At 35.8% G+C, this 27,752-nt stretch overlaps 1 protein-coding gene across 3 annotated transcripts; it reads right to left on the bottom strand.

Moving 5' to 3' along the window:
* Nucleotides 1–1,114: 1,114 nt before the first annotated feature.
* Rnpc3 (RNA binding region (RNP1, RRM) containing 3) lies at nucleotides 1,115–27,752 on the bottom strand. Of its 3 annotated transcripts, XR_608028.3 has the most exons (16): nucleotides 27,469–27,752; nucleotides 25,099–25,146; nucleotides 23,416–23,534; nucleotides 22,052–22,135; nucleotides 21,578–21,689; nucleotides 20,592–20,660; nucleotides 19,417–19,559; nucleotides 15,644–15,769; nucleotides 13,897–14,048; nucleotides 9,812–9,973; nucleotides 8,831–8,925; nucleotides 8,681–8,739; nucleotides 5,571–5,703; nucleotides 4,639–4,710; nucleotides 2,306–3,030; nucleotides 1,117–1,304 (listed from the first exon to the last, which is right to left on the bottom strand). XR_608028.3 is itself a non-coding variant. In XM_008855068.3 (15 exons), exons 1-14 carry the CDS (start codon nucleotides 27,655–27,657, stop codon nucleotides 4,654–4,656), a joined length of 1,548 nt encoding a protein of 515 aa, XP_008853290.1. In that variant the 5' UTR covers nucleotides 27,658–27,752; the 3' UTR covers nucleotides 1,115–1,304; nucleotides 4,639–4,653. The 3 variants fall into 3 exon arrangements, 2 of the variants coding, with proteins under 2 accessions (XP_008853290.1, XP_008853291.1); XM_008855068.3 differs by lacking the exon at nucleotides 2,306–3,030 and having other exon boundaries at nucleotides 1,115–1,304; XM_008855069.3 differs by lacking the exons at nucleotides 1,117–1,304; nucleotides 2,306–3,030; nucleotides 4,639–4,710 and having other exon boundaries at nucleotides 5,572–5,703; nucleotides 8,670–8,739.

Raw genomic sequence — 27,752 nt, 5'->3', positions numbered from 1 at the left:
ATGTCTTTACTTTTGTTATTGCTCCCATTTCATAAGGCTTATCCGATAGAAGCTGTGATTCACAACAATTTCATTAAAAACCTCAGCCTTTGAGCAGTGGCTCTGGGGAAAATCATCATATACTTACAAGCAACCACAATTATTTTTAACCTAAATTTTCTTCTTATATACACCATAATTTCCTATGGGAAACAATTTTACTTTTGAGAAATGTTTCTATAGATTACAGGTTTATGGGTATAAAAATAAAATTCTAAATTTAAAATGTTTACAAAAACTACTTAAAAATATTTTTAATTTATGCATATGGGGCTGGAGAGATGGTTCAGCAGTTAAGAACACTGGTTGTTCATGCAGAAGACCCAGGTTCAAATCCCAGCACCCACATGCCTGTAACTCCAGTTCCAGGGGATTCAACAGCCTCTTCTGTCCTCCGCGGGCACTGCACGACATGGGTACACTTTACCTACACGTAGGCAATACACGTATACACATAAAATAAAAATATTTTAAAATGTATGTGTTTGAGTGTATTGCCTGCATGTACATAATGCACTCGAATCATGCAAAGTCTTCAGAGATCAGAAGAGGGTGCTGACCCCTTTGAACTGGAGTTATATATGGTTGCTAGATACCATATGGATGCTGGGAACTGAACCAGCTATGGTGATTCATACCTCTAATCAGAGTACTTGGGAGGTAGGCAGAACTCTGTGAGTTCCAAGACTGGCCTGGTCTATACAGTGAATTCCAGGCCTGCCAGGGCTATAGGGAGAATACATGTACAAAAGAAGTTTTGTATAGGTACACTGTACATGGATAATGAAAAATAAAAATTTATAATCATGGCTGGACGTGGTAGTGCACGCCTTTAATCCCAACACTCAGGAGGCAGAGGCAGGCGATCTCTGTGAGTTCGAGGTCAGCCTGGTCTACACAGTGAGTTCCAGGTCAGCTGGGGCTACAGGGAGACCCTGTCTCAAAAAGACAAAAAAAAATTTATAACCATAAAGGAAAATGTAAAGCTAGTACTACAAAATTACCTAATTGAAAAAGCCATGTAATTACTAAGTTACATATAATATGTATAAAATAATGAAAAATATGGACACTGTTGAGATGAAAATAATTTATTATATACTCAATAGATCATTAAAACATATATCCCACCAAAAGCTAACTTGAAGATATATAATTTCTGAATACTCTTTCAAACTTGTTACAAACAGATCTGTAGTCCAGATGATCAATTTCTTCTTCTCAAACAATGATAGTACTTGAAAGATACGGAATTCAGAAGGAACCTAAAATACCATAGAAACCCATAATAAATAATCATGATAGAACAGTATATTAACTTAAAAATAAAAGCCAAAACATTTGTATTTAGAAAATTAGTGAATCATGTCAGTAAATTTATGTAAAAACTACTACTTATGATATATAAAACTACCATTTTAATTGCACTTATTAAGGGACTGCAATCTTAACTTGGGTAATATTTTTCTAGTCTTAACATGATCAATAAGAGAAATTTGAATACTTTATAGTATTTATAATAGCATTTTCTACATATAAAACGTTGGATGGCTAAGTTGGTAGTGGATAGCCAAACACATTCTAAAAATGTAGTATCCGTATTAACCAGTCCTTACTAAGGAAATCTTTTCAAATTAGACACTTGGACCTTATTCCTAGTGATTCTGATTTATTGGCTCTAGTATAGACTCTGGACATTGAAGCCTGTCCTTAGTGGTTCTCTCTATATTAATAATACATTAGAATGCCTTTGATGTTTTGACAAATTCTAATATCCACGCTACACTCTGAAGTCATAACCAATCAAACTTTGAGAACAGAAAACAGAATTCAACAATCATATTTTCAAAAGCTTCCCAGGTTACCCAAATGTGCAGCCATGTTTGAAACTGAATGTTATGAAAGACTCTGGCCATCACTCAGCCTGGTAATCAATATTCTTAGATTTCTCTCTTACTGAGCTATCTGAAGCATAGCATGTCCTGTCTTGCAGGTTTCACTTTTTCTTTAGAAAAGACAAACAGTAAGACCCTTTCATTTATCAAGGATATTTTCATTAGACTTTGGATGTAAAATTTGCTCTTCTAATTTTGAATTTACATGGAAACCTAGTTACTCTTCCATATATTTATTGTTAAAAAAAATTTTTGTCCCAAACTTTAGATGTTTAGAATAGAAGAGATATCCTGGTTCATTCTGTCAACTCGACATGACCTAGAATCACCTGAGAAGAGTCTTAACGAAGAATTATCTAAATCACACTGACCCGTGGGCATATCTGTGGGGGACTTTCTTAACTGTTAAAAGATGAAGACCTGGAGAACTGTGGGCAGCACTGTTCCTTGGGCAGGGAGTCCTCAACAGATTGAGAGGAAGCTGCTGAGAGCAAGCTAGCAAGGAGCCATGGGTTTATTTCCTCTCTCCTCTTGAGACTGTGGATCTGATGCTTTAAATCACTGCCCTGAACTCCCTGCAGTAATGGACTTACAAGCTGGTATTGAAGCTAAAATACCCTTTCTTCCCTATGTTGCTTTATGTTAGGTTGTTTCCAACAGCAAATGAAACTAGGACAACATCTAAACAGGAAATATCATCAAATAGAAAGCATGTTAATTAGGATTAGAAAATACACATAGAGAAGAAACAGACTATTATCTTGTGGTAAAGCAAATTTATACACTAAAGTGACCTGATTCACTAACTTTCCCTGAGAAAACTATTTGATCTATATTGTAGCATAGACTATTCAACAATGACTCTGAAATACACATATAACAGTTGTTTGGGCTACAAAAATAATTTGAGAAATATTTGAATAAAGTATAAAAATACTGCTTAATCTGGATCAAAGGTAGAAGATGGACTAAGCATTACTAGAACAAAATAAAACAAAAAGAAACAAAACAAAATAAAACCAGTGCCCCAAAAAGGATACAAGAAAGGATACACTTTGTCTGACAGTATTACAGCAGTATTTACGCAGGAATGCTTCTAAAGAAGAACAGCAGAATGCACTTTAATTTTTTTCTAATCTTCAGCAATAGATTTAAAAATGAATTTCTAAAATACATTACTGAAATTCCTCAATTTTTCCTCTACTGTATTTATGAGACATCTGATTATACCATATACTTGAATGTGAACTTAAATATTTTAGGCATCTCAGAGAGAATAAAAAGTGCCCAATTCTTCCTCCTAGCTAATATTTTTTCAGTTAAACAAAAGCGATTTGACCAATCTATTGCATGATCTTCCAGTTCCCAAGGGAAAAATGACTAAAAGTAAAATCTCCCTCCCCAAAAGAAACCCAGAAAAGAATATCCCCACTGATTTCTCAAAGTAACATAAACTTATGAATTTAAATGTTTAATTCCACTTGTAATTATTAATGTACCTACTTTAACTTTAAAGAAACATTTTTATGTGTATGAGTATAATGTCTACATGTATATAAGTGCACCCTTGTCACGCAATGCCTGCAAAAGAGTGTGTCGGAACCCCTGAAACTGAAGCTATGGATGGTTGTTAGCTGCCATGTGGGTGCTAGGAACTAAACCCAGGTCATCTCTAAGAGCAGTGTTCTTAACTGCTGAGCCATCTCTCCAGTCCCTTGGGGTTTTTTTTGAGATAGGGTCTCCCTGTAGTCCCAGCTCCCTGTTCACTATGTAGAACAACAGGCTGGCCTTGATCACAGAGATTCACCTGCTTCTTCCTCCTGAAGGCTAGGACTAAGGGCAAGTACTGGGACTAAAGGTGCACTACCATGCCCAGCCAATTTACTTAAGTAGTAAAACCAGCTGTTCTCCAGACAAATACCACAAAATCACATTTTTGTGAAATATGTTAATAATTTTATTTACATAGCACTTTAGCGTTTTGGGGGGCGATTATTTTAGACAAGCTCCCCCTGTAGCCCAAGACGGCTTGGCACTTGCTTTGTAGATCAGGCTGGCCTCAAACTCAGAAATCTGCCTACTTCTGCCTGGGATTAAAGACATGCGCTACCACACCCAGAGCACTGTAGCATTTTTAAGAGTTGGAAGGAGTGTTTTAACTATTTCCTTGTGGAGTTTTCCAAAGTGTGGTCTCCAGACTCAACAAATTCTCTGCTACCTAGGAACTCACTGATAACATAAATAGTCCAGTGTCAACAAAAGGAACCAAGTAGCCCTGGCTTGTCAGACACTTTGCACTTTCAACACCGTAAGTCCTACATATGAGAAATTCCTTAGTCATAGGAAAAACAGGACTACTGGTCACCCACCTCAGACTACTGAATCAGAAACTCTAGGAGGCAAGAGTCAGCTATCTGTTTGATCAAGATTTTCAAGTAATTAAAATATAGAATTTAAAAACCATCTCCTTAGGCAGAAAAAAAAAAGAACAAAATAATTGACATATTTTCCCTTTATAAAATTATCTAAGCCTATTCATATACATTAACTTTATTCTAAGGTTGTAATTTTGAAGTTTAATGAGAATTAAGTTTACACAAAGAATTTTCTAGAAACTTCATAAAACACATGTGAATTAGTACTTCACAAGGCTCTTAATCTTTTATTCCAAGAAAATGTCTTTTCATGTTTTATTCACACTTACCTTTACTCATTCTTATCACTTTCTTTTTCCTTCTTTAGAATCTTGTTTCGGTCTAGCAGATCGAGCAAATTGCTAATACATTAAGGTTTCTTTTACAAACATAGAAATAATTTTTTCTAAATAATTGTAAGATCTAATATACAGTAATACATAGGATACAGTAGCAATATTCTAATAAAAAGTAGAGTACCAAACAGTCTTTATATTTTTCCCCTAATTCCTGCATTATTTTCACAATTTGTGAGGTGTAAAGAAAAAAACTCAGTCTTTTATTTACAATCATTACTTTCCCAATCTGCACCTTTGGCGATTTCTGGTTTAAAAATTGCCATGTACTTAGTAAGGCATGGTGGCACACACCTTTAGTCCCAACACTTGGGAGACAGAGGCATTAGCAGGTGGATCTCTGTGCAATCAAAGGCAGCCTAGTCTTTATAACGAGCTCCAGAATAGCTGGGGCCACAGGGAGGCCCTGTCTAAGAGATCCCCCCCCCCCAAAAATGCATTTACTACTAAAACAGAGTTACTAATTATATAGGTTAGATATTAAAATTATTCAAGCAGAAATGTGAATTATAGTAAAATTATAATGAATTCCTTCCAAGTGACTCTAAATATATTTCTAAATACCATCTCTCGATCTTAGCATGAGGAAGTAATTTTGAGCTTCACAAATGAATAAACTTGGCTGAAATTCAGTAAGTTACATTACAGAAGTTACCCCACTTTCCAATAAAGCTCTGAATTAAGACCATCATCTGACTTTGCTAAGGCATGTTTAACTATTAAGGAATAACTCAAATTTGAATGCTAGCTGTTGAGATTATTATAAAGGATAACTTGAGAATTAAGTATTATATATACATATGTGTATATATATCTCCTATTGCTAAATATAAAATGGTTTTAGAACAGACTGATTCAAAGGATACAACCACCATAGGTTTTCCATAAAGAACATAGCCATTAGCTTCCTTTAGGGCTTTTGCTGCTGCTTTTTCATTTGGAAGTCCAATGAAAGCTTGTCCTTTCATGCGGCCTTCTTTCATCAAACGTATATCAAACCTGGAAGTCAAAGAAAGTCATTTTGATTCAAAGGACATCAAACAATTTTAAAGCAATAAATCAAAATGTCTTACCAATTTAAAATGCTATTTCAAGTAAAGACAGCAATATTATCTAATAACAAACATTACAGTTTATAAATTTTTGTTCTTCATAATAGTTTGTAAAATTCTTATATTTAAACTATTACATATGTAATTTAAAAATTGTATTAGTAGTAAGGATAAAACATCTTATTTTGTAGTTTACAATAATTAAAGCCAGGATTCAATTATTATAGCTGTTATCATCAACAAAGCAAAATGAAGTTTTTCTTTTCATCTGTCCTTCTTAGGTTTCTTACAATTGGTTCACTATTATTTGCTCAAGTGATATGATGTGTGTATCTTCAAAAATAAAGGCTAAGAGGAACCAAAAGTAAGTAATTATTGAACTTACATTATAAGCAGCTACAGGCATTTAGCACAGACAGGAACTCAAAGCCACGATTTTATTAGTGGTACCTAGAGACACTAAGTGACTCTTCAAACATGACTCAAGTTACAGACAGTATCTTATTAATCTACAGAATATTCATTTTTCAGCATCTTTGAGAGAAAACTATATTCAAAAGCTATTCAGAAAAACAAGGCTGCAATTTACAAGTAAAACATGGTCTAATATACCAAAACAAAGAAAAAAAAATTAATTGATGGGACTAGGGTAAAAGCTGAACTAGTGAAGTGATGTGACAGCACAAGGACATGGGTTCAATACTGTGGTGGTTTGAATGAAAATGTCCTCCCATAGGCTCCAAGTATTTGGACATTTTGTCCCCAGATGGTGGTGCTGTCTTGGGAGGACTTAGAAGGTGTGGCTATCCTAGAGGGAGCACATTACCACCGGGGGTGGGCTTAGAGAGCTCTTAAGCCTTGCTGGATCTCCAGTTGCTCTCTTGCTTCCTGTGCCTGCTTGAAGATATAGAGCCTAGCTTCAGCTTCTGTTCCAGCCACCTATGGCCAGCATGCCTCCCTCACATGAGAGACTGTAATTCCCCTGGAACTGGAAGCTCAAATAAATGTTTCCTTCTATAAGTTGCTTTGGTCAGTGTTTCTAACACAGGAACAGAAAAGTGACTAATAGAAACACCCTGAATACTCAATTAGAGGGGGGAAAAAAAAAAAAAGCTGCCAGACATGGTGGTGCATGCTTGTAACCTGTAATCCCAGAATTAGAGAAGATGGGTGCCCCTGGGGCTCACTGGCCAGCTAACCTAGGCAGCTTGGGGAATTCCAGGGCAGCCAGAAACCCTGTCTTTAACAAAAAGGCTGCATTTGGAGGTATAGACATATACATACATGTGTACATGTGCAACCACCTAAATTGCATGCACTCTGCTGTATGCATGTGCACAAACACATATATACACACAGTAAGTATCAAGTGAAAATGGGAAATTTTCAAAAAGTTCATTGCTATTATTACTAGTCTCATGGAAAACAACCACTTAGGAATTTGTAATTTTTTTCCAAACAGAATTTTTTTCCTGCTCAATACTGGAAACAGAATTTTTACATAGCATATATATGTACTTATACATATGAATTATTTTTTCTTTACTTTTTTCAACCATTTGGATTCACTGGTAGTATCGAAGGAAAAGAACAAGCATTTCACATTGTGAGAAAAGAAACTTCTGATATCCATGAGGAGACAATCTAAAAATAGATTATAAATAGCATGTCTTAAGACATTGTGCTACCTGAATATAAGCATCCAGAAGGGTACATAGAACAGATACAATTTTAAAAGTATTGATATCAGATGAAAATTAAACAAGCTAAAGTCCTTTCTGCATTTTACCAATACCCAAGTCTTTAATCTCTCCTACTTCTTCCTAGCTTCTATTTATATGACCAAGAGTTGTTCTTTGTTTGAAATTAATATGGAATTATTCTTTAGTTTGTATTTTATTTGTGTATGTGTGTGTGCCTGTTTATCTGACTATGAACCACACATGTCCAGCAGCCAACTGAGGCCTTAAGGTGGCCTGAACTGGAGCTACAGGCAGTTGTGAGCCACCCATTGTGGGTGCTGGGAATCTAACCTGGGTCTTCTGCAAGAACAGCAAGTGCTCTTAACCGCTAAGCAAGCCATCTCTCTAATTCCATAATATGGAATTCTAAACACTGAAATTCTAACTCAAGCATTATGTTTTACACCATTTACAGACTGTATCCCTCTTTTGCTTTCACAAACTTGTGAAGTTTGCTTGAGGAAATTCAACTAAAGAATGAACCTCCCTTACTACAATATAAGTCTGAAGAAAATCTGCCTGATTACTCTAAGTTCCGGATGAAACATTACATCAACGTTTCAAAGTACGGTGGTTGAACGAGGAGCGTCAGCATCAACCGCGACCTTTTTAGAAATGCAAATCTATGAACCTTGCCTCCCTAGAACACAAAAATCTGGAGATAGACAGAGAAGGACATTTAACTGATCTCTCCAGGTAATTCTTAGGAAATGTAAAAGTTGAATACATATGTTGAAGTGTCAAAGGTTTTGACAGAATTTATCAGAAGGCCTGAATTTGTAAATATTTACTAGATTAATCTGAACAGTTACAACAAATATGGCCTGAATTAAAATACTCCATCTTTCCTATCCATCCACTTACAGACAGATGCTTACCTATTCTTGTTCTAGCCCTCTATTTTCATGTGGGTTTTAGCATTAAAGAGAAATTCAGGCATTAACCAAACATGATAAATTTGTAACAGATAAAACATAATTTGAGCCAGACCTAGTAGCACATGCCTTTAATACCAGCACTTGGGAGGCAGAGGCGAATGGAGGCATTTCTGTGAAATGGAGTTCAGGTCAGCTGGGGACACAAGGAGACCCTGTCTCAAAAAGACCAAATACAAAAAAATAAAAACAAAAACCAGAAAACAAACCAAAACTAACATAATTTGAGGTTATACCTGCCACTTACATGATCCGCTGTGTTTCTGATGAAAAGTCAACGTATCTTCCAAAGATAAATTTAAGGTCCTAGAATTTAAGGAAAAAAAAAAAAAAAAAAATTAAAGACAAGACGGAGAAAAAGTAAAATAACAAAATCAATTTATAAATTTCAACTTACCTTTTCTTGAACTTGTCTAGCTAAATTCTTTACATAAATTCTACAATTTGGTTCACCAGGTTCGTAACTTCTAAAAACTGAAAGTGTTTCCATTTCTTTTCAAGAACAAGGGAAAACAGAACATAAAATAATTGTATCAATTTTTCAAATAAAACTATATCATCAATTTTAACTGTTATATAGGCAATGGTAAGCTTTATGAAAATGTTAACAGACAATAGTAGCAATATTACTAATGGATATACAAATAATCATTAAAAATATAAAAAGATAATATAAAAAATTAACTTGCTTAAAAATTTTCAATTAAGCAGAATAAAAATGTTATAAAACAGTATTGAAGGTTTTTTAAGAGGTGCCACTTTATTAAAAATACTATATCACACTAATGCATTTGTATTAATATTTTACTTAAAACTAAATCCCGAAATCTTTCTCAAACCTAAGAATGCAGTAATCAAAATCAATGATCAGAACTTCTAGGCAAATCAAGGCCTCTCAGCTCCTTCAGAGCTCCTCCTAGTCACTGTCCATATGTGAACTGGACAACTCGATTTTATATGCAAAGACGTTAATTTGGAATTTGATTTCTCATTATAGTAGAAAAAGATACTATACAACAATGAAAAAAATTCCTAATTTTCCATATATCCCTGGCTGTTGTGGAACTCAGAGATTATAAAGGTGTATGCCACCACTCGTAGCTCAAATACAGTTAATCTAATCACATTTAAATAATAACCTTGCATGTAACACTGCAAATACTATATGTAAGGAATTTTCCCTGTATAAAATCTGAATTCCAAAAATACAAAGCGGTGTTAACTAGTAGTAACTGGAAAGAGACACGCATGTGTCTACCTTAAAGTAAATGAAATCAAGAGATTTGTTTCATTTTTGTAATTAAGGAAATGTAAAATGGAAATAGAGAATAGAAGATGGATTATGTGCTGGCTTATTTCCATTATTTTGTTACATTACCTTCTCTAGAAATTCGACCCTTTTCCAACTCCCTTCTAGAAATACATTCTGAGGGCATATCATCAGAATCTTCTTTAATTTCTTCTGTGATGTTCAAATTAGGTTTAGGGAAGATCTTTCCAAATCCTGTATTTGAAGCATCAACTTCAGTGGCTAGTGAATCTAAGAGTTCAACATTAACATTAGTCATTAAAAAACCTCTTGCTTCAAAACATATTTTAAGTTTCTTTTCCCGTTCTATACTTAATAAGGAATCATGTAGTATTATTAGTAAGGTATCTCAGTGTTTTAGAACAGGTAAATTTTTCCTGTAAAGTTCAGAGTAGTATTCGTCACTTTTGCAGACCAAGGACTGACTTCACGCCTGACTACTCAGTTGTCATTGTAGCATGAATACAGCTATAAACAATATCTAATAAGCCAAATAAATGGCTGATTTGTGGTGTTTCTTAGAGAACAAAGAGGAAAGAAAACTAATTCAGATTTAGCACACCCAGTTGGATGTGCAAAATGAGAAAGTGATTGAAATATTTAGCGGTCAGGTGTTTTTGTTGGGATACACTAATTGGTATTTTGTTGAACCTACCCACTCTGAAATTTTAATAACTGTGTAATTAATTAAATTACATAATTAATGGTGTTCTAATTGAATATAGTCATTCAAGATCATTTACAATAGTTGTGAAAACTTCATTGAATATAGTCACTCAAGATCATTTACAATATTTGTGACACCAGAATATTGTGAAGCAATATTTATTCCTCAACAAAAATTAGATTAGTATCTGCACATGACAACGAAATAAACACAATTAAAGAACATATTTCCATCTGATTGTACTAAAAATCCCATTAGCTTTTCCACCCTACCAAAAAAAAATTGTAATCTTTACCTTGTAAGAACAAGAATTTCACATTTAAGAGATTAGCTAAGTAAATTTAAAAAGTGTTAACTTTCTATTTTGGATAGCAACATGCTAGATTTATAAATAATCAATTTTAGCACCTGCAATAATTAAATGGAACTGACAGAAACTGTTAAGAGAGGCTTAAATACTACTAAAAACATTCTAGCTAAGCCTGAAAAGAAAAAAATGGAAACTAAAAGGCTGGCTGGGGAAAGGTTACAAAGAACACGCTACACTGAGGATTATAAAAATCTTAATTTAAAGGCAGTTACACAAACAGAACTTCTATGGTCTAAAAACATCAGTAACAAAAACGTCAAATGCTTCCACTGTCACACTTCAACGTTACTGCTTTCACAGTGACACAGAACAAGATGATAGACTGCTTTTCATACAGGCAAAATCTTTTTAATTAACCAAGCTTAAAGCTGCACTCCATAAATCCATGTAATTTTATGTACCAATTATAACAAAAGTAGGCCAAGGAAGGGTGACTAGCTATGAAATGAGAAAATAACAGAAATAACAAATACTGAAACACAAAAAGCTACCTGAAAAGACAGTATTTTCACAAACTATCAAAAAAGACACTGTCTTAGTTTCTCCATTGCTTTGACAAGACACTCTGACAATACCACCTTGGGGAGGAAAGGGTTTATTTGGCTTATATCTCCCGGGTCACAGTTCATCAGGGAGCCCAAAGTAGGAACTTGGCAGGAACGTGGAAGCAGGAGCTGGAGCACAGGCTATGGAGGAATGCTGCTTACTGGCTTGCTCCCCTGGCCCCTGCTCAGCCTGCTTTCTAATGCAACACAGGACAACCTGCTCAGGGGTGGCACCACCCACAGTGGGCTGGGCCCTCCCACATCACACAACAATCAAGAAAATACTCCACAGACATGGCCAGAGTCCAGTTCAATGGAGGAAATTTCCCAATTGAGGCTCCCTCAATGCAGGTGTGTCAAGCTGACACTACAGCTATCCAGCACAGACACTAAAACTAATTCACTTCTATTTCAATCCTTACTAGAATTCTACTCTGTATTACATATGTGACAAGAAATATACTCTAGTATTTTCTTTACCAGATTAAAAAGGGGCTGAAGAGGGGCCTCAATGGTTAGGGCAGCTTGCTCCACAACCAAGATGATTGGAGCTTGGATCCTGGAGCCTATGTAATAAGCCAGATGTTCCCTGCAAAGGCCTATAACCCCAGCTCTGAGGGGGACAGACACAGGACGATCTACTATTGGGTCTTTCTCATTCCAGCCAAGCAGAAACATGAGCCCCAGGCTCAGGAAAAGACCCGGCCTCAGAGAACAGGCTAAGAGTGACAGAAGAGGACAGCAGACCCCGTTTTCTAACACCCTCACCCCCCACACATAAATAAATCTTTTATTAAAATGTAAGAAACACCTCAAAGCATAAAAGCTACACTTAGAAGACTGATATGACTCTACTATGTACTACTACCCGGCAATAAAAAGGTATTTGTTCTAACCTGGTAAGTTATTCTCACTAGCCTGTAAACTCTAAGAGTTGCCCAAAGAGCCTGTCATATAACGAACTTCAGCAAAAAGAAAAATGTGCTTTTACCTATGTAGGATGCTTTAGATTTAGAATGCCTTCTACAGACGTGTATAAAAGCTTGGTCTCTAAGCACAGCAATATTTTCATCTGTAAAATATGGAGTCTTCAGATCATTGTGGGTATGCTCTTAAAGGGTGTTGTAGGAGCCAGTCTCTGGCCATCCCACTCTGCTTATGCTGGATACAGTAAAGTGAGCAGCTTTCTGTCACATACTCTTCCATAGGCCTGACCATGGATGGCTGAACCTCTAAACTGTGAGTCCAATAAATTAGCCTTTCCTAAATTGTATGAGGTACTCTGTTAGAAACATAAAGCTAGGAGACAACAATATAAAGTCTAGAACACACAAACACACACACACACACACACACACACACACACACACACACACAGTTACTAGCATTAGGTACCTTCACATAACAGGATAGAAGATAAAGGGATTTGGTATTAAAACTTTTTACTTTAAATGTTTCTGTTGTGATTAAATTTCTAAGTTTGTATTATCTTTGAAATTTGAAAAGGTTTTTGTTTAAAAGATGTTACAAAGACACAGTTATACATATAATTTATCATAAAAAACAAATTAATAGCTAAAATAAATAAAAATAATTGTAATTTATATTTAAATTAATGTCTTTGGTAGCTAAAGCTCTTTTATAACTTTCAGAAAAATAAAATAAAATAAAAATGTGTGTGAAATCTACAACTCCAGAACAGTAACATCACTAGTGTCCTAAGAAATTATATAAATCATTATACAATTAGGCTTATAAAATCAAAGAACATCTTGTCAAACAAGCAATGAAAAGTTGTGTTATATTATCAGCATTTGTATGAGCAAATGCCCCTACCTAAACTCCACAGACGCTATCACTAGCACAAAGGAGCAAAAAGCCAAAGTGGTGGTGCACATTTGCGACTCTAGCATTAAAGAAGCTGAGAAGACTGAGATCAAGGGAAACCTGGGCTACATAGAAAACAATCTCTTACGAGACCAAAAAAAAAAGTGAAAAAGTTTCCATTTAGTGTATTTTAGTTACATGAGTTGAAAATAGTATTATTACCTATTTTATTGATTTCAATTTTGGATTATTTATTTTAGATAGTCCCTTGTAACCCAGGCTAGCCTTGAATTATTAGTCAAGGATAACCTTGAACTTAGATCCCCCTGCCTCCAGCTCCCAAGTGCTGCAACTACAAGCTCTGTCACCATGCCCATTTCATGCCAGGCAATCTCTCTACAAACTAACTGAGCTATATCCCTAGACTGTAACTGCATATTTTATTTGCTTATTTTTTCACGTGTTTAGGCACACTGCCTGCATGTCTATAAGTGCAACCGTGTCGTGCAGTGCCTGTGTGCCTGCAGAAGCCAGAAGAAAGCGTCAGATCCCCTGGAACTGGAGATACTGATGGTTGTTAGCTGTCAAGTGGGTGCTGGGAACTAAACCTTTGTTTTCTGTAAGAGAAGCCAGTGCTCTTAACCGCTGAGTCATCTCTTCAGGCCCTGTATTTGTATTACATATAAAATTTAATTCTAACATAAAAAGCAGACTTTAGCATATGAAATAACTAAAATATTCTTACCAGAATTCTTTTCCTCATAATTTTGTTCCCTTTCTGAATCTTTCTTCAATGCTGCTGGCATGTTGGCAGATATATGGAATTCAATTCTTTTATTACTTACAGATTGTGGTTGGTCAAATACATCTGAAGGTAACAGCACAGGATGCAAATTGCTATTTACAAACAATCACAGCATAAGTTAATCAAAAGAAAATTAAAAGATTATTTCAAATTCTCGTTACATTTTAAAAAGCTAACAATGATTAAACATTCACATTACAGGCACTGCACACAGTGACTTAGATAGTTCAATAAAGTTCAACAAGTGTGCTAATGGTACTATAAACACCTAGTTTACAAATAAGGAGACTGCAGTGAAGGGCGTCAAAAATTTACATAGTCCCTTGGTAAATGAGAATCTTAGGACTCATTTATTGATTTTAAACATATTTGCGTATCTTCACACATGCACACACACAAGGTTCTTCTACGTCAATATAAGAGGAAATTTTTTTGTTTGCTTAACATTTATTTATTGATTGATGTATTTATTTTGTGTGTGTATATGGGTGGTGGACACACTTGCCATGCAGGTCATGTGGAGGTCAGAGAACACCTAAAGTCATCAGTTCTCTCCTTCCAATATTGGGTATCCTGGGAATTGAATCCTGGTCATCAATCTTGGTAGCAGGCACCTCTACCCACTGAATCCTTGCTTTGTTTTTTGCATTTTGTTTTTGAAACAGTGTAAAACAGGCTGGAGCATAATGGAGGAGAGAAAAGTCCTTCACCTTCTGATCATTCTCCCTCCCCCTCCCAAGATCTGGGATTACAGGTGTATACCACCTAACTTAGCAGTACTAGAGTTTTTAATACACTATGTAGTCAGAGCTATGCTATATTATATTAGTGAATTTCTGTGAAAATAAATATGTAACTGCTCAGTAATTTTCCCCCCTGTCTCTCTTCTATTTATTTTTTATTCTTTTTTAAAATTTTTTACTTTTTATGCAGATTATCTGATAAAATAATATTTGGATATAATGGATAAAATAAAATTATTAAAAGTAGTCTAAGTAGTTTATTTTTAATGTTTTAGTGTGGATACTGGACAACAATGTGGCTCCCATTGCTTCTGTTGTTCAGCAGGGCTACAGAGGTTAAAAGTATGGGACTGCAGTGTCAACACAAAAACGATGGGCAGCATTATAATTTATGTATCATACTCTATGTAAAACAAAATAAAGATTAAAATCCTACTCTCTTAAAACTGGGGAAAGTTAAATTTGAAGGATACCTTTCTTAGTGGATTTACAACTCCAGGAGAAATATAGCTTGCAGAAAAGCTAAAAAGTTAAAACTGTAAATATTGCTAAGAGAGAGTTAATTCAGATAACCAAAAGCAAAAGGTGGTAAAGTAAAATGAACAGAGTATTATCAAATGCTGGTATACAAAAACAATTTGTGAATTATTACATGGTGGCGCAGGCCTTTAATCCCAGCACTTGGGAGAAAGAGGCAGGCAGATCTCTGAGTTTAAGGTCAGCTTGGTTTATATAGCAAGTTTCAGGTCAGCTGGGGCTACAGGGAGACCCTGTCTCAGTAAGACAAAAAAAGAAAACAAAACAAAAACAAAACCCAAATCTGACAACTAGAACCCCAGCTAAACTAAATAAACTAATAAATTGTCAGCTTGAATAATCTTGAGTTACACAATGAACAAAGTACAATCAGACAACCTTCATTTCATAAACATAAGTAAAATTACCTGTGTGAAGCAGATGAAGGTACGTTCAGCATATCCTTTATTTTTTGCTTTTTCCTCACTTGGCGAGGCTTCACTCTTTTGGGTCTTTTGGGCTGAAGTTTTGCTAGTTCCATTAGTTTGGTCATTCTATGTTGAGGAAAGGAAAGGTAGGTAAGATTTCACTTTCTACAACATGATTTCTAATATGGAATAGATTTACATGGAATCAGGATAACTTTTAAGCCAACAGTAGACACAATCAATTTGACTAATGATCACCTTCTAAATTGACTTATATCATTTAGATATTACTTTGAAAAAATTTAATAATTCACCTAATTAAAGTTGTTTTTCATTATGACCATTAATTGTACAAATGAAATGCTAAACAATGGAACAAGATAATATAATTTATCATTTGGCTTTTATTTAAACTAGTGAATATACTGAAGTATTTCACTGAAAAATATTCTCTACATATTTATTACAAATAAATCAATTATAAACAAGGTTAACAATTTGAGGAAAAGTTTCCAAATACTACCTGGTAAAGTTGCTTACATGCAATAATCAGGAATTGACAACTGGTATCTTATATATACTTTTGTCTATTATGACTACAGACAGTTTATGTTTAGAATACATAGATCTTCTTTAGGGATTTTTCTATCTTCCAGAGAAAAGCAATTTATAACTAGTTACAACTCTATCCCACAGGGTTTCATTTATGAAACTTGAAGGTGAAATACAACCAAATATAGAGGAGAGGCAGAGGGTGTGGTTATAAAAATGCTTTCTTTCAACAAATAGAAAAAAAAAACGTAAGCACATGTGACATAGTTTAAAGCTTCACAACAATCAAGCCTTATTATCAATTTCATTAAAAGTCTGGTATCATGGTACATACTTGTAATTCCAGCACTCAGTAGGCAGAAGCAGGAGAGAAAGAATTTCTGGAAGTTCAAGGCTAGCCTGGTCTATATAGCAAGTTCTGGGACAAACAGGGCTGCAGAGTTAAGACCCTGGCTCAAAAAGCAACCCCAAACAAAAACAAAACAGAAATGTTACAAAAAATTTAGATAGTCCAAGGTATTCAAATCATACACCTAAATTAAAATTGCTCACCCAAATTATAACAAGCCTATAAAACAAGACCAAGAACATATTAGGCAATCAATAAATACTTGATGAATAAGTTAGTATTGTTGAAGGTCTTGTTATATTTCTAGAAGATAACACACAGGCATGTGTGTTTTAAGACTCAAGATGAATTACTACAGAATTCCACACTACATTCTAAATAGAAATTTACAAAAATGAAAAAGAGTATGGGCTAGACTATATAAAGCATTTCTAATTAGGATTCTAATAATAATTGCTATTTTTACTTAAAAGAAAGCATTTCTAGGGGCTGGAGAGATGGCTCAGAGGTTAAGAGCACCTGCTACTCTTGCAGAGGACCTGATTTGATTCCCAGCACCCACACAGCAGCTAACAACTATCTGTAGCTCCAGTTCCAGGGGAACCGATGTCCTCTTTTGACTTCCCCAGGCATTGCATGACATGGGTGCACTTATATACACCCAGGCAATATACACAGACATGCACATACACACTATACACACACACACACAAAATAATTAAAAATAATTTCTAATTAGTACTATTTAAAAAGTAAAAACTTCTAAGAGTAAAAATTTAACCAAATGCAACCTTAGCAATAAGCATAATATACAAGGTGGAACTGTCAGCTTTGCTGAATACCTCTACTCAGATTCTCTGTTTATTCACCTGCTATAGTTAGCATTCCACCTGCAATTTGATTTTTACATGGAGAGACAATATGCACTGAACCACTACTTAGGTGGACAATAGTTTAGTAAAATTCCTGCTGATTGGGGCTGGGGAGGTAGCTTAGTGGTTAGAAGAATTGGCTGCTCTTATAAAGAACCTGGTTTGGGTTTCCCAGCACCCACATGGCGGCTAGCAACAGTTCCTAACTCCAGTTCCAGGGATCCAACACCTTCTTCTGACCTCCACAGGCACTGCATGACACAGATGTACCTACCTACATGCAAACAATATACTCGTACACATTAAATAAAAACAACAAATATTAAAAAAGAATTCCTGCTGATCATTTGTGTATGTCTTCCAGAGTCTCTGAGTTCTGACTCATGTTAGGAATTCCTTTTATATCTCAACTTCTGTGCCGTTAACTAAAGATGTGTATCATTTGCCCATTAGTTCTTATAAGCTAGGGGTTGGTCCAAGGCTAGCTATCTTCTCTGTAAAAGGTTTTGTACCCACACACTTGGGTACGGATTCGTTGCTTTCCTGCTACTAGAGTAGAGCTGAATCACTGCTGGGACAAAGACCATTGGGATCACAAAGTGAAAAATATTTATTGTCTGGACTTGAAAATGTTTGGCAATTTCTGCATTCCTGTAGGGATTATATATTCAACATTAACAACAGAATATTCCAGAATCTTTAAATAAAATACATGTAAGCTCTCAAGAATCACCAATAAAAAAATAAATGGCCATCAGCAGAAACTACTATGGCTGGTGCTGCACAGACTCCTACAAAAACCCTCTACGCTTCGTTCTGGAGTAGAGTCCAGGGCTACACAAACATTAAATTACTGAATATAAATCTGTAGAAGTTCAAGGCTATGTTCTTATACGTCTTTGCTTAAAGCCCATGAGAGAAATTATATAACTACGATTTATGTGCATTTATGTTAAAGTCAATTTATTTAACATATTGTTGATGCCACTCCCACTCAATACCATAAAAACTCTGGTCTGGTTTTTTTCCGTTCGGTTTTACTGAGCTTAGGATCATTAGGGAGCACTTAAATAGTATGACTAAGAACCATTTTGAATATCCTAAATCACTAGCAAAACAAAAATGCTAAAAGCGTAATAGCAAATAGACCCAGAAAAGAATACATAATACATGTGTACAGCACGAGAGCTAAATGAGAAGGCAGAGGATAACTGGGTATGGAATGTTCACAATAGCCTATTTGTGAAGAGCTCTACTCTAAGGTTGGTGGAACCTGGTGCACAACCTTGGGTTACATGGGCTATCTCTAAAAGGAATTGTGGAACCATGGTTTCTTCCTTTCTCCTTTGTTTCAAGGTTTTAAGGTGAGTAGTAAGTACTATGCTATCTTGCCCATGATGTGTTTAACCAATGGCCCATGGGGCCAGCTGGTCATGAACTGGAACCCCCAAACTGTGACCCAAAACAGACTTTTCTCTTTTTAAATTAATTCACAAGTATTTCATTATAACAATGGAATACTGTTTAACAGTTACTAGATTTGACCTCATTTGGGAACATATGTGCCAAGGATGCAAAATTTTCAGTACATTGTACATACTCATATTTACCAAACACTGTAAATACAGAACAATTTTTGTAAAGAAAAAATAAGAAAAAAACAGGACATTTTAAAAAGGAAAAAAATCCTAATTTTGGAGCTACAAATAAATTTTAGAAGTAAATCATAAATATGGAGTGCACAAGTAATGAGGCTGAAGTGTACTTTGTAATATTAGTATGACCAATCTAAAAAATTATGCTGTACTTAAAATTTTTTTTCCTAAAACGCCAATACATATTTAGCTACTACATATGCTTAAGGAACTGGGAACAGGCTAAGGAAAATCTGAATGTCTCCAATTTTGAAGAGTTAATATACACAGGACACAGGAAGAGCAAGTCCTGCTCACATTCTGATCTGATTCTTAAGAGTCAAATAAGTATTGCACATTACAAACCTCTGTCGGTCCTCCTCATCACTACTTTCATATTCTGATTCTTTACTAGATAATTCTTCATCCTCATCTGGTAAGGGAGGTTCCTCAGGTGGTTGAGGAGATGTAGGTGGAAGAGGTGCATGGAGAGGCATGTAGTCCTCATACTAATTAGAAGAACAAAACACACAGTACAGTAATCTGCAATATTTATAGAAAAGAAAAACAATTTTGTATAATACCTGATTCTTGAGTCTCATCAACAGAATCTTATTAAATATAAATATCTTTTTTTAACCTCATGATATTCCTTAACACATTCAGAGAAAATCTGTGATGACATCTGATTACATCTTTTTTTCCATTTTCCCTGATGTTATAAAAACTGCAAACATGTCTTTGTGTTTTACCATGTAACTGAGTTTCAGCCCATGAAAAAAGAGCATAAAAACTTCCACATACAATCCTCCTTTCGCTTCTGATCTGCAGACTATTGGGTAATACTCTGATCTGTCTGACAGGAACATGAAGACAACTTAGGTTCATTGAATGACTCAGAATAAAATATCCTCCTTCTCTATTTTTGAATGGAACAGACATCACAAAGAAGAAACTCTTATTCCATTATAAGACTAAGAATTTAAGTTGTGATCATTACTACTATCTAATATTACCTTAATTAATAACCCTGCACTATACCAAGAACTAAGTAGGTTGTAGTGTTATGAAAAATTAAACTAACAGTTCATATACTGTAACAGTAGCCAACCCCCCATAAATGTTTTACCTATTTGTATGGTAAAGTAATTTTCCATCAACATTATTAATAGAGTATTACAGTAACATATATTTAAAAGCAGATATAACTTACTACCTAACTATTTAAAAAAATTTAGCAACCTTATTTGTCTTGTCCAAATGAAACTATATTTGAAATCAAACCACAGCAACAGAATTTTTTTATAATTTAGTGAAATACAATTATCTTCTAGGATGCTAGCAATGTTTTGGGTCAAAAAACAGAACACTGGAAGAAAATTTGGCTTCTATTATCAAAAGCACTGCCTTCACATTCTGGTTTTCTTCCACCTTCAGTTCTCAACTTTACTAACAGTTTAGTTTGAATCTGCTCCTTATTTTTCATGTACATCTGAAGTTCTTACAAAAGTTGCAAAAGAAAATTCTAAGCCCTTTCTTACCATTGGAGGTCGTGCAGTAATTGGTCCAAATGGTGTAGGCAAATTCATTTTATTCATAAGATGTAGCACCTTAAAGTGGCAATACATTTAAAATCACAGTGAATTAATCATGATTTAGCTCTTATTTTATGTAATAAAAAATATTCTTGATTAATTTAGTACAAAGGAAAGTTCATCTCTTGCCTGACAGTTAAGGGAAATCAAGGTATCATTAGACCTCAGAACGTTAATCTTCCTAAAATGTCATTTCTATAAATATATTATTTTAATTACCCATCATTAATAATGTTACAGTCTGGCAATGTAAAACCTACAGAAAATATTTCCCTATAATTATTCCTGACTATTTTGAGACTGTGAAACACAAGGAAAAAAGAAAATTCACAACATCTATGTTTTATGCTTCAAAAACATAACTTCTGACAGTGAAAGTTTCCAGCCGCTTGCTGAAGGATGTACTATGTCTTTTCCTTTAAGAATCTCTGTATGTCTGGGGCTGGCAAGATGGCTCAGTGGTTAAGAGCACTAGTTGCTCTTGCAGAGGACCGGGATTCAATTCCCAGCACCCACATGGTAGGTAACAACTGTCTCCAGTTCTGTGGAATTCGACACCCTCTTCTGACCTCCACAGGCACTGAACAGCACGGATGCACCTACCTAGATGCAGCCAATACACTCATACACATAAAATAAAAATAATGAAGTATTTAAAAAGAAAATAATCTCTGTATGTCAATGCCATACTCTCAAGTAACAGCAATCACAATCCTAACGTAGCTTCTGTTCAGTAGTGTCCATTTATACTGTACTGATGACAGTCTTTATTTGAGAAAATTATGTAAAGTTCATGAGATTTAAAACACTGCATATCACAGAACTTATCTGAAATTAGTAAGTTTTTATTATTAAAAATAAGAGTCAGCACAGATTATAAAGACATGATCTATACAGACTCATACTTTGAGGACACGTTTTATTCTACCTACCTGTACATAGAATCTGGGCACACTTGCCAAAGCATTTACTATATTTGCTAGGATTGTGCTTGAAGGTGGTGGGTACATATATTTGAGGCATGAATTTAGAGGAAAAGTCAGCCTACAAAAACAGTAAGATACATGCTTATTACCTTTTAATAATTCCACATCAATAACTCATTTCAAGTAACCTCATAACACACAAAATTGCCCAAATGCTCTATCAGTCACATTATTTACCTTAATCCTTATTCCTATTACATTAAAGGAAAAAAAAGGCATTCCTTATTAGAGCTTATTTACAGCCTTTAACACTTACTTTAACAATTCATACCTCGAAATACTTATTCAACACATTAAATTATATATGGCATATTAAAGAATTCTTGATTTTAAAAAATTACCTTATTTACAACATACATGTGTAATATACATATATACACACAACAATAAAAGCAGAGTAACAAAAAAGTAAATGCGAACCCATGGTTTGGTGCGATTCCATTTTCTAGTGTTAAAATATCTGGTTCTTTCTTCTCTTTATCATCTTCTACAACGTCATCAGACCTAGAACACAGAATCACATGATCTGATCTTTGGAAACAGTAAAAAATTGCATACAGAAAATAAAATTACCTTTTTAAACATGTCATCATGAAATCCATTAAAACAGAAATGCTTTCAAGCATTTCTCCAACAAGAATAATGCGACGGAAGCAAAGTAAGACTCAGCTGAGCACCTGCTTTCACAGCGCGTGTATGAACACCTGTGATAATTCCAAACGATCACAAATAAACTGAAACACATGGTATGCATGCAATAGTGGTACTCAAATTTCCTTAACATGCATCTTTGTCCAAAACTAGAGGCTTGCAAGTCCATATTTATCTCTTTCACCTTCATTTCTTAAAAGTTCTGATCCTAGAAGACTGGGTCTTACATTAAAAGGCCTAAGATTTCGGTATTTCAGTCAAATTCCTAGTTTAGGGTTTACACTCTGAGATACAACTAGTGTAAAGAAACTCTGCAAGGCTCTAAGACAAAAAGTCATAGCTTGGAACTAAATACTGAATTTTGGTATCAAAAACTATGCCTAGACAGAATACCTTGCTATGTCTAATAAAGAGTATTACAGGTTGAAATCTGAAATGCTACCAAATTTGAAACTTTTTTTTTTTTTGGTCTTTTTTTGAGACAGGGTCTTTTTGTAGTCCCAGCTGGTTTGGAACTCACTTTGTAGACCAAGCTGGTCTTGAACTCACAGAGATCCTCCTGCCTCTGCCTCCTGAGTGCTGGGTTTAAAGGTATGCACCACCACGCCCAGCATAAACTTTTTGAGGCAACATGATGCTACCAAGTGGAAAATTCTACATGTGACCTCATTTAGCAGCAGGTCATCATCAAAACACAGGCACGCTAAAATACTAGATGAAATTACCTTCAAGCAATGTGTACAAGGTATATAAGAAGTAAATTATTTCATGTTATGCTTTGAATACATGTCAAAGAGAATCACAATTTGTAAATATTGCAAAAAAATGTTTCTCATCCCCAGACATTTTGGAGAAGGGCTAACAATCCCACGGCTGCCCTTCTCTCACTAGAAGTACAATGCTTTCCACCCTACGTTCCTGCCACTTTGTTGATCCCTCAGTAAATCAAGGCTCAGCTCTTAATATACAACCATAGCAAAAATACTATTTTAAAATTTACTAGAGAAAAGTTTCCTTACAGTTTCAACTTATTTACTACTGTTCTGAAAACAGTCCAATAATTATAAAAGTAACTGAAAACCTGCCCCCCACCGAAACTTCAAAATGGTAGGAAACCCTGAATACCGACATACCTTTTCTTTTTTTCAGTACTTGATGTGGGACACGGGGAATGAACTCGTTCTTGTTCTTTTGCAAATTCAACAACTAAAGTATGACCTAGAAGTTTCAGCTGATGGAGTCTTGTCAATGCCTTCAGTGAAAACAGGAATGAAAATTTTTGATAATCTACCAAAAACCACTTGTTAGTCACGATATAAGAAAATAATTTATACCTTCTTTAGGGTCAATATTGTAAATATACGCTTAGTTATATCCATCTCAGGCTAGTGTGTCTTTACTGATTATCAAAGTGCTGTTTCCTGTACTTTAGTAAACTGAAACCTTGCTAACTCTATTAACTCAGCTTCTATCTAGGCACATGAATATCGTTAGAAAACAAACAGCAAATCTCCCTGGTCTCACATTAGCTTCAGACTTCAAATCTCAAGATGGGTCTACTGATGCCACACAATTACATGTCACAATCTTGGCCTACTTTCTGTCCTAATCTAAGATTTGGGCTTCCTCCTTGACCTCACAATACTTCTCCCCTTCTAACCTCACATCTCGCCTCCTCTGAGACAAGTAGAGACTGGATGAGAAACTCTTAAATAGGACTCCCCACCACCACCATGTGCATCTGCATAGTCTATTCTCCATTTACTCTCACAAATTAACTGTTCATATTTATATCCAAATCCAGTGGCTCGACTTACCCCTAAATCCCATCTTTATCTCATCTTTCTTTAGTTATTATCTAAACATACACAGGAAAGTATTCCACACTGTTTTAAAGATTTATTCAAGGGCACGAGCTGTCATTCCCTAGCAATAAGTATCACATGATATCACCGAGAGATAATCCTAGTCAAAAATATGATAGATACAAGTTTAATGCCTCTTATCTGAAATGTCTGGAACCAGAATTCAGGTTTTAGGTCTTAGCATGCTGTTGAGTACTTCTACAGTCATAATCAGGAATCTTGGGGGATAATTTAGACTTAGGTCTAAATATGAGATTGATTTATTTCATTTTTAACTTATACACTTAAATACAGACTTCATTTCTCAGGTTTCTAGCACCACCATGAGTTCCTCCTCACTTACAGCTCTTCATGCCCCTAACCAGTGTTTCCTGAACCTGAAAAACCAATTTCCTCATGCTTTAGTCTTTCCAAATGATTCCTTGAATTATACCTTTTAATACTTAAAATATGTTGCATTATAACATTATAGAATGAGCCACCTAATATCCCTTAGAACTTGGTTGTTTTTAAGTTATAGATGAAATTAGCCTTACTTTAACAGTTAATCTACAATTCTTATAAATCTTTTATATTTATATCCTCTGAGTACATGTAAGTGCACCCCAGCCACATACAGTGCCCACAGACGTCACAAGAGGGCGTCAGATGCTTTGGAACTGGAGTATAGGTGGTTGTTAGCCACCATGCAGGTGCTAGGAACCAAACCGAGGTCCTTTCCAAGAGCAGCCAGTGCTCTTAAGCACTGAACCAGCACCAGCTCCACTAATCAGTATCTAGACACTGAACAAGCTCTGATAGCTAACAAGCTAATTATAGCCTGTTGGACAAACTTTCAGGCTATGAATGATTTTGCTTTTAAAAACTACACTTAAACAGTACCTCCCATTTTGTCCTAAGTAGGATAGTAAGAACTCTCTGGTAGCTTTAATAATAAAGAAAAAGGTATACCTTTATTGCTGCTTTTTCATTAGGGAAAGTAGCAAATGCTGTATGTTTCTGAAAGAGAATTAAGACATGTATTATTTCAATACAGTTTAAGTTTCTCATAAAAAAAAAAGTCCAACATTTATCAACAGAATTTGGTATATTAATAAAATTATGGGAAAGGGTAACTGAAAACTAGAGGATTACTAGTTTCAATCTAGTTGCTTTGAATTTTTCTTGGGTCAGAGTTCTTTGGGTTGAAAGTTATTCAACCTTTAAAGCATACAAATATAAACAGCATGATTTATAAATATAAGCATTTCAACAGACAAAACTTTAAAAATTTCTATGATTTGCGGGCTAAAGAGATGGTGCACTGGTAAGAGTGTGCCGTATTCTTCCAGCAGACCCAAGTGTCTGACTTGCAACCACCTGTAATTTCAGCTCCATGGGTTCTGAGGCCTCTGGCAGCAGCATAAGGTCCCCTGCACTCAGGTGTAGATACTCAGAAGTCACTAACAAATATGTCCAAAATGACACATCCATGACCTGACAATTCTTTATTTTTCATAGGTAAGAAAGACTGAACGTAAGAGGTATTATGGAAAGTGGAGCTAGTGCTCTTACTGCTTTCGAACTAAGCAGGATTAAAAGAAAATTAAATGAATCCCTCTTTGTTAGGCAATAGTGGTACTCAAATTTCCTTAACATGCATCTTTGTCCAAAACTCACAGGGTCTTCCTACTCACAGCCCACCTGCAAATCACAAGGTGAACCTAGGTGGCCTTGATCTCACAGAGATCTACCTGACTCTGCCTCCTGAGGTGCACACAACCAGAGCTGGCACCCCCCCAACACACATTTTTATTTCATTAATGTGTATTAGTGTATTGTCTGTATGTGTGTATGTAAGTGCACTGGTGTCATGCACTACCCATGGAAGTCAGAAGAGGGCACTGGATCCCCTGGAACTGGATTTATAGATGGTTGTTAGCCATTGTGTGGGTACTGGAAACCCAACCAGGGTCCTCTGGAAGAGCAGTCAGTGCTCTTAACTACTGCACCATCTCTCCAGCCCTACACACATTTAAGCCTGCTAAAGTTCTAAAATGTTCCTTCAACACAGTCCAAGGTAAAATTTTAAAACCTTCACCAACAGAAAAAGCATTCCTCAAGAACTATTTTCTCTTTGCTTTATTTTGTAATTCCTTTCAAAACTCTTGGTTCTTTTTAATATAAGTTCCAAGTATTTTCAAAACTATAATACAAAGGTTAAACAAATCATCACATTATTGGTAAGTACTGATTGTTTATAAATTACTTGCATATTATAAATCCTAATTTTGTCCAATCTAAGATGAACTGAGTATACTTAAATTGAGCCAAAATAGAGCATTTGTATTTGTATTTGTAGGTATATACAACATTCAAAGCGTTCCAGACTGACCTTTCTTAAAAATTGGCAATTCTTGGGGCTCAAGAGATGACTCAGTGGTTAAGAGCACTGGCTGCTCTTGCTCAGAACCCCAAGTTCGATTCTGAGCACCCACAGTGTGGTTAACAACCATCCCTAACTCCAGATCCAGGGTTTTGCACGGGCTTTGCACAACACAGGTACACTTACATACACGCAGGCAAGAGTTATATACACGAAAAATAAATATAAATAAATAATAAAACTCAGCAGATCTCAACCTTGACTGTACAATTAGAATCTCCTGAAACTAAAAATAAAAATAAAAAATAAAAAAAATAAATTTCTCTAGCTCCATCAAAATCATCTTGCTTAAACCTAACATTGGCATTAATATTTTAGTGAACACAACAACATACACATCTCTCGAGTATACATATATTAAAAAAAAAACAAAACAAAACAAAAAAAAACAACTAAGCATTTCGGCGTGGAAACTTTTAACTATTAAAATAACCTTCCTTAAGTGCTGGAGAGCAGGCTCGGACGTTAAGAGCTAGTTGCTCTTGCAAAGGACCCGGGTTCGAGTCCCAGCACCCACATGGTAGCTAACAACCATCTAACTCCAGTTGTAGGGGATCCGACGCCCTCTTCCGACCTCTGCGGGCATTGCATGACAGGTGCACTTACATGCATATAGTCAATACACCCATACACATAAAGAAAAATAAACAAAAAATTAAGCATCCTTCCCTGTCGCATGGGGAACTTTTCATGGTGACCCTCTTCATCCTCTGAAGCATCTGGAAGAAGCTATCAGATTATCTCCCAATGCAAACTGCGACTCCAGGACGTGTACAAAGACACCGCCAAGCGCAACTCCCGGCTTGTGTCAGTGCGGCCGCGGAGGCAGGCCGGGCCGCGCGGCGTTCCGGGGGCGGAGGAGGGCCGCAGCCCTCGGCTTCTGGGTGCAGGCTTACCAGACGCCCCTTGTCGGACAGCACTCGCACCGACTGCGCCCCGAAATACTTCAGCAGGTCCTCCTTCTCCTCCGCCGTCAGCTCGGCCGGCAGGTGCCTGACGAGGAGCGTGCGGTCACCCCGGGGCGGGGAGAGCGAAGCGGAGGTTGGACCGCCTCGCGGAAGCGGCATAGGCGGCTCGGCCGCCATCCTCCTTGGAGAACCAGCCGCGGAGGAGTCTCGAAGAAGCTTCCCTAGGAACCCCAGGGTCCTCAGAAGCTGATTTCCGCTTCGCGCTAAGGATT

This window comes from Nannospalax galili, unplaced genomic scaffold, assembly GCF_000622305.1.
Source record: "Nannospalax galili isolate Female #2095 unplaced genomic scaffold, S.galili_v1.0 scaffold767, whole genome shotgun sequence".
Classification (NCBI taxonomy): Eukaryota; Metazoa; Chordata; class Mammalia; order Rodentia; family Spalacidae; genus Nannospalax; species Nannospalax galili.
This window is presented reverse-complemented; position numbering and strand designations above follow the sequence as displayed.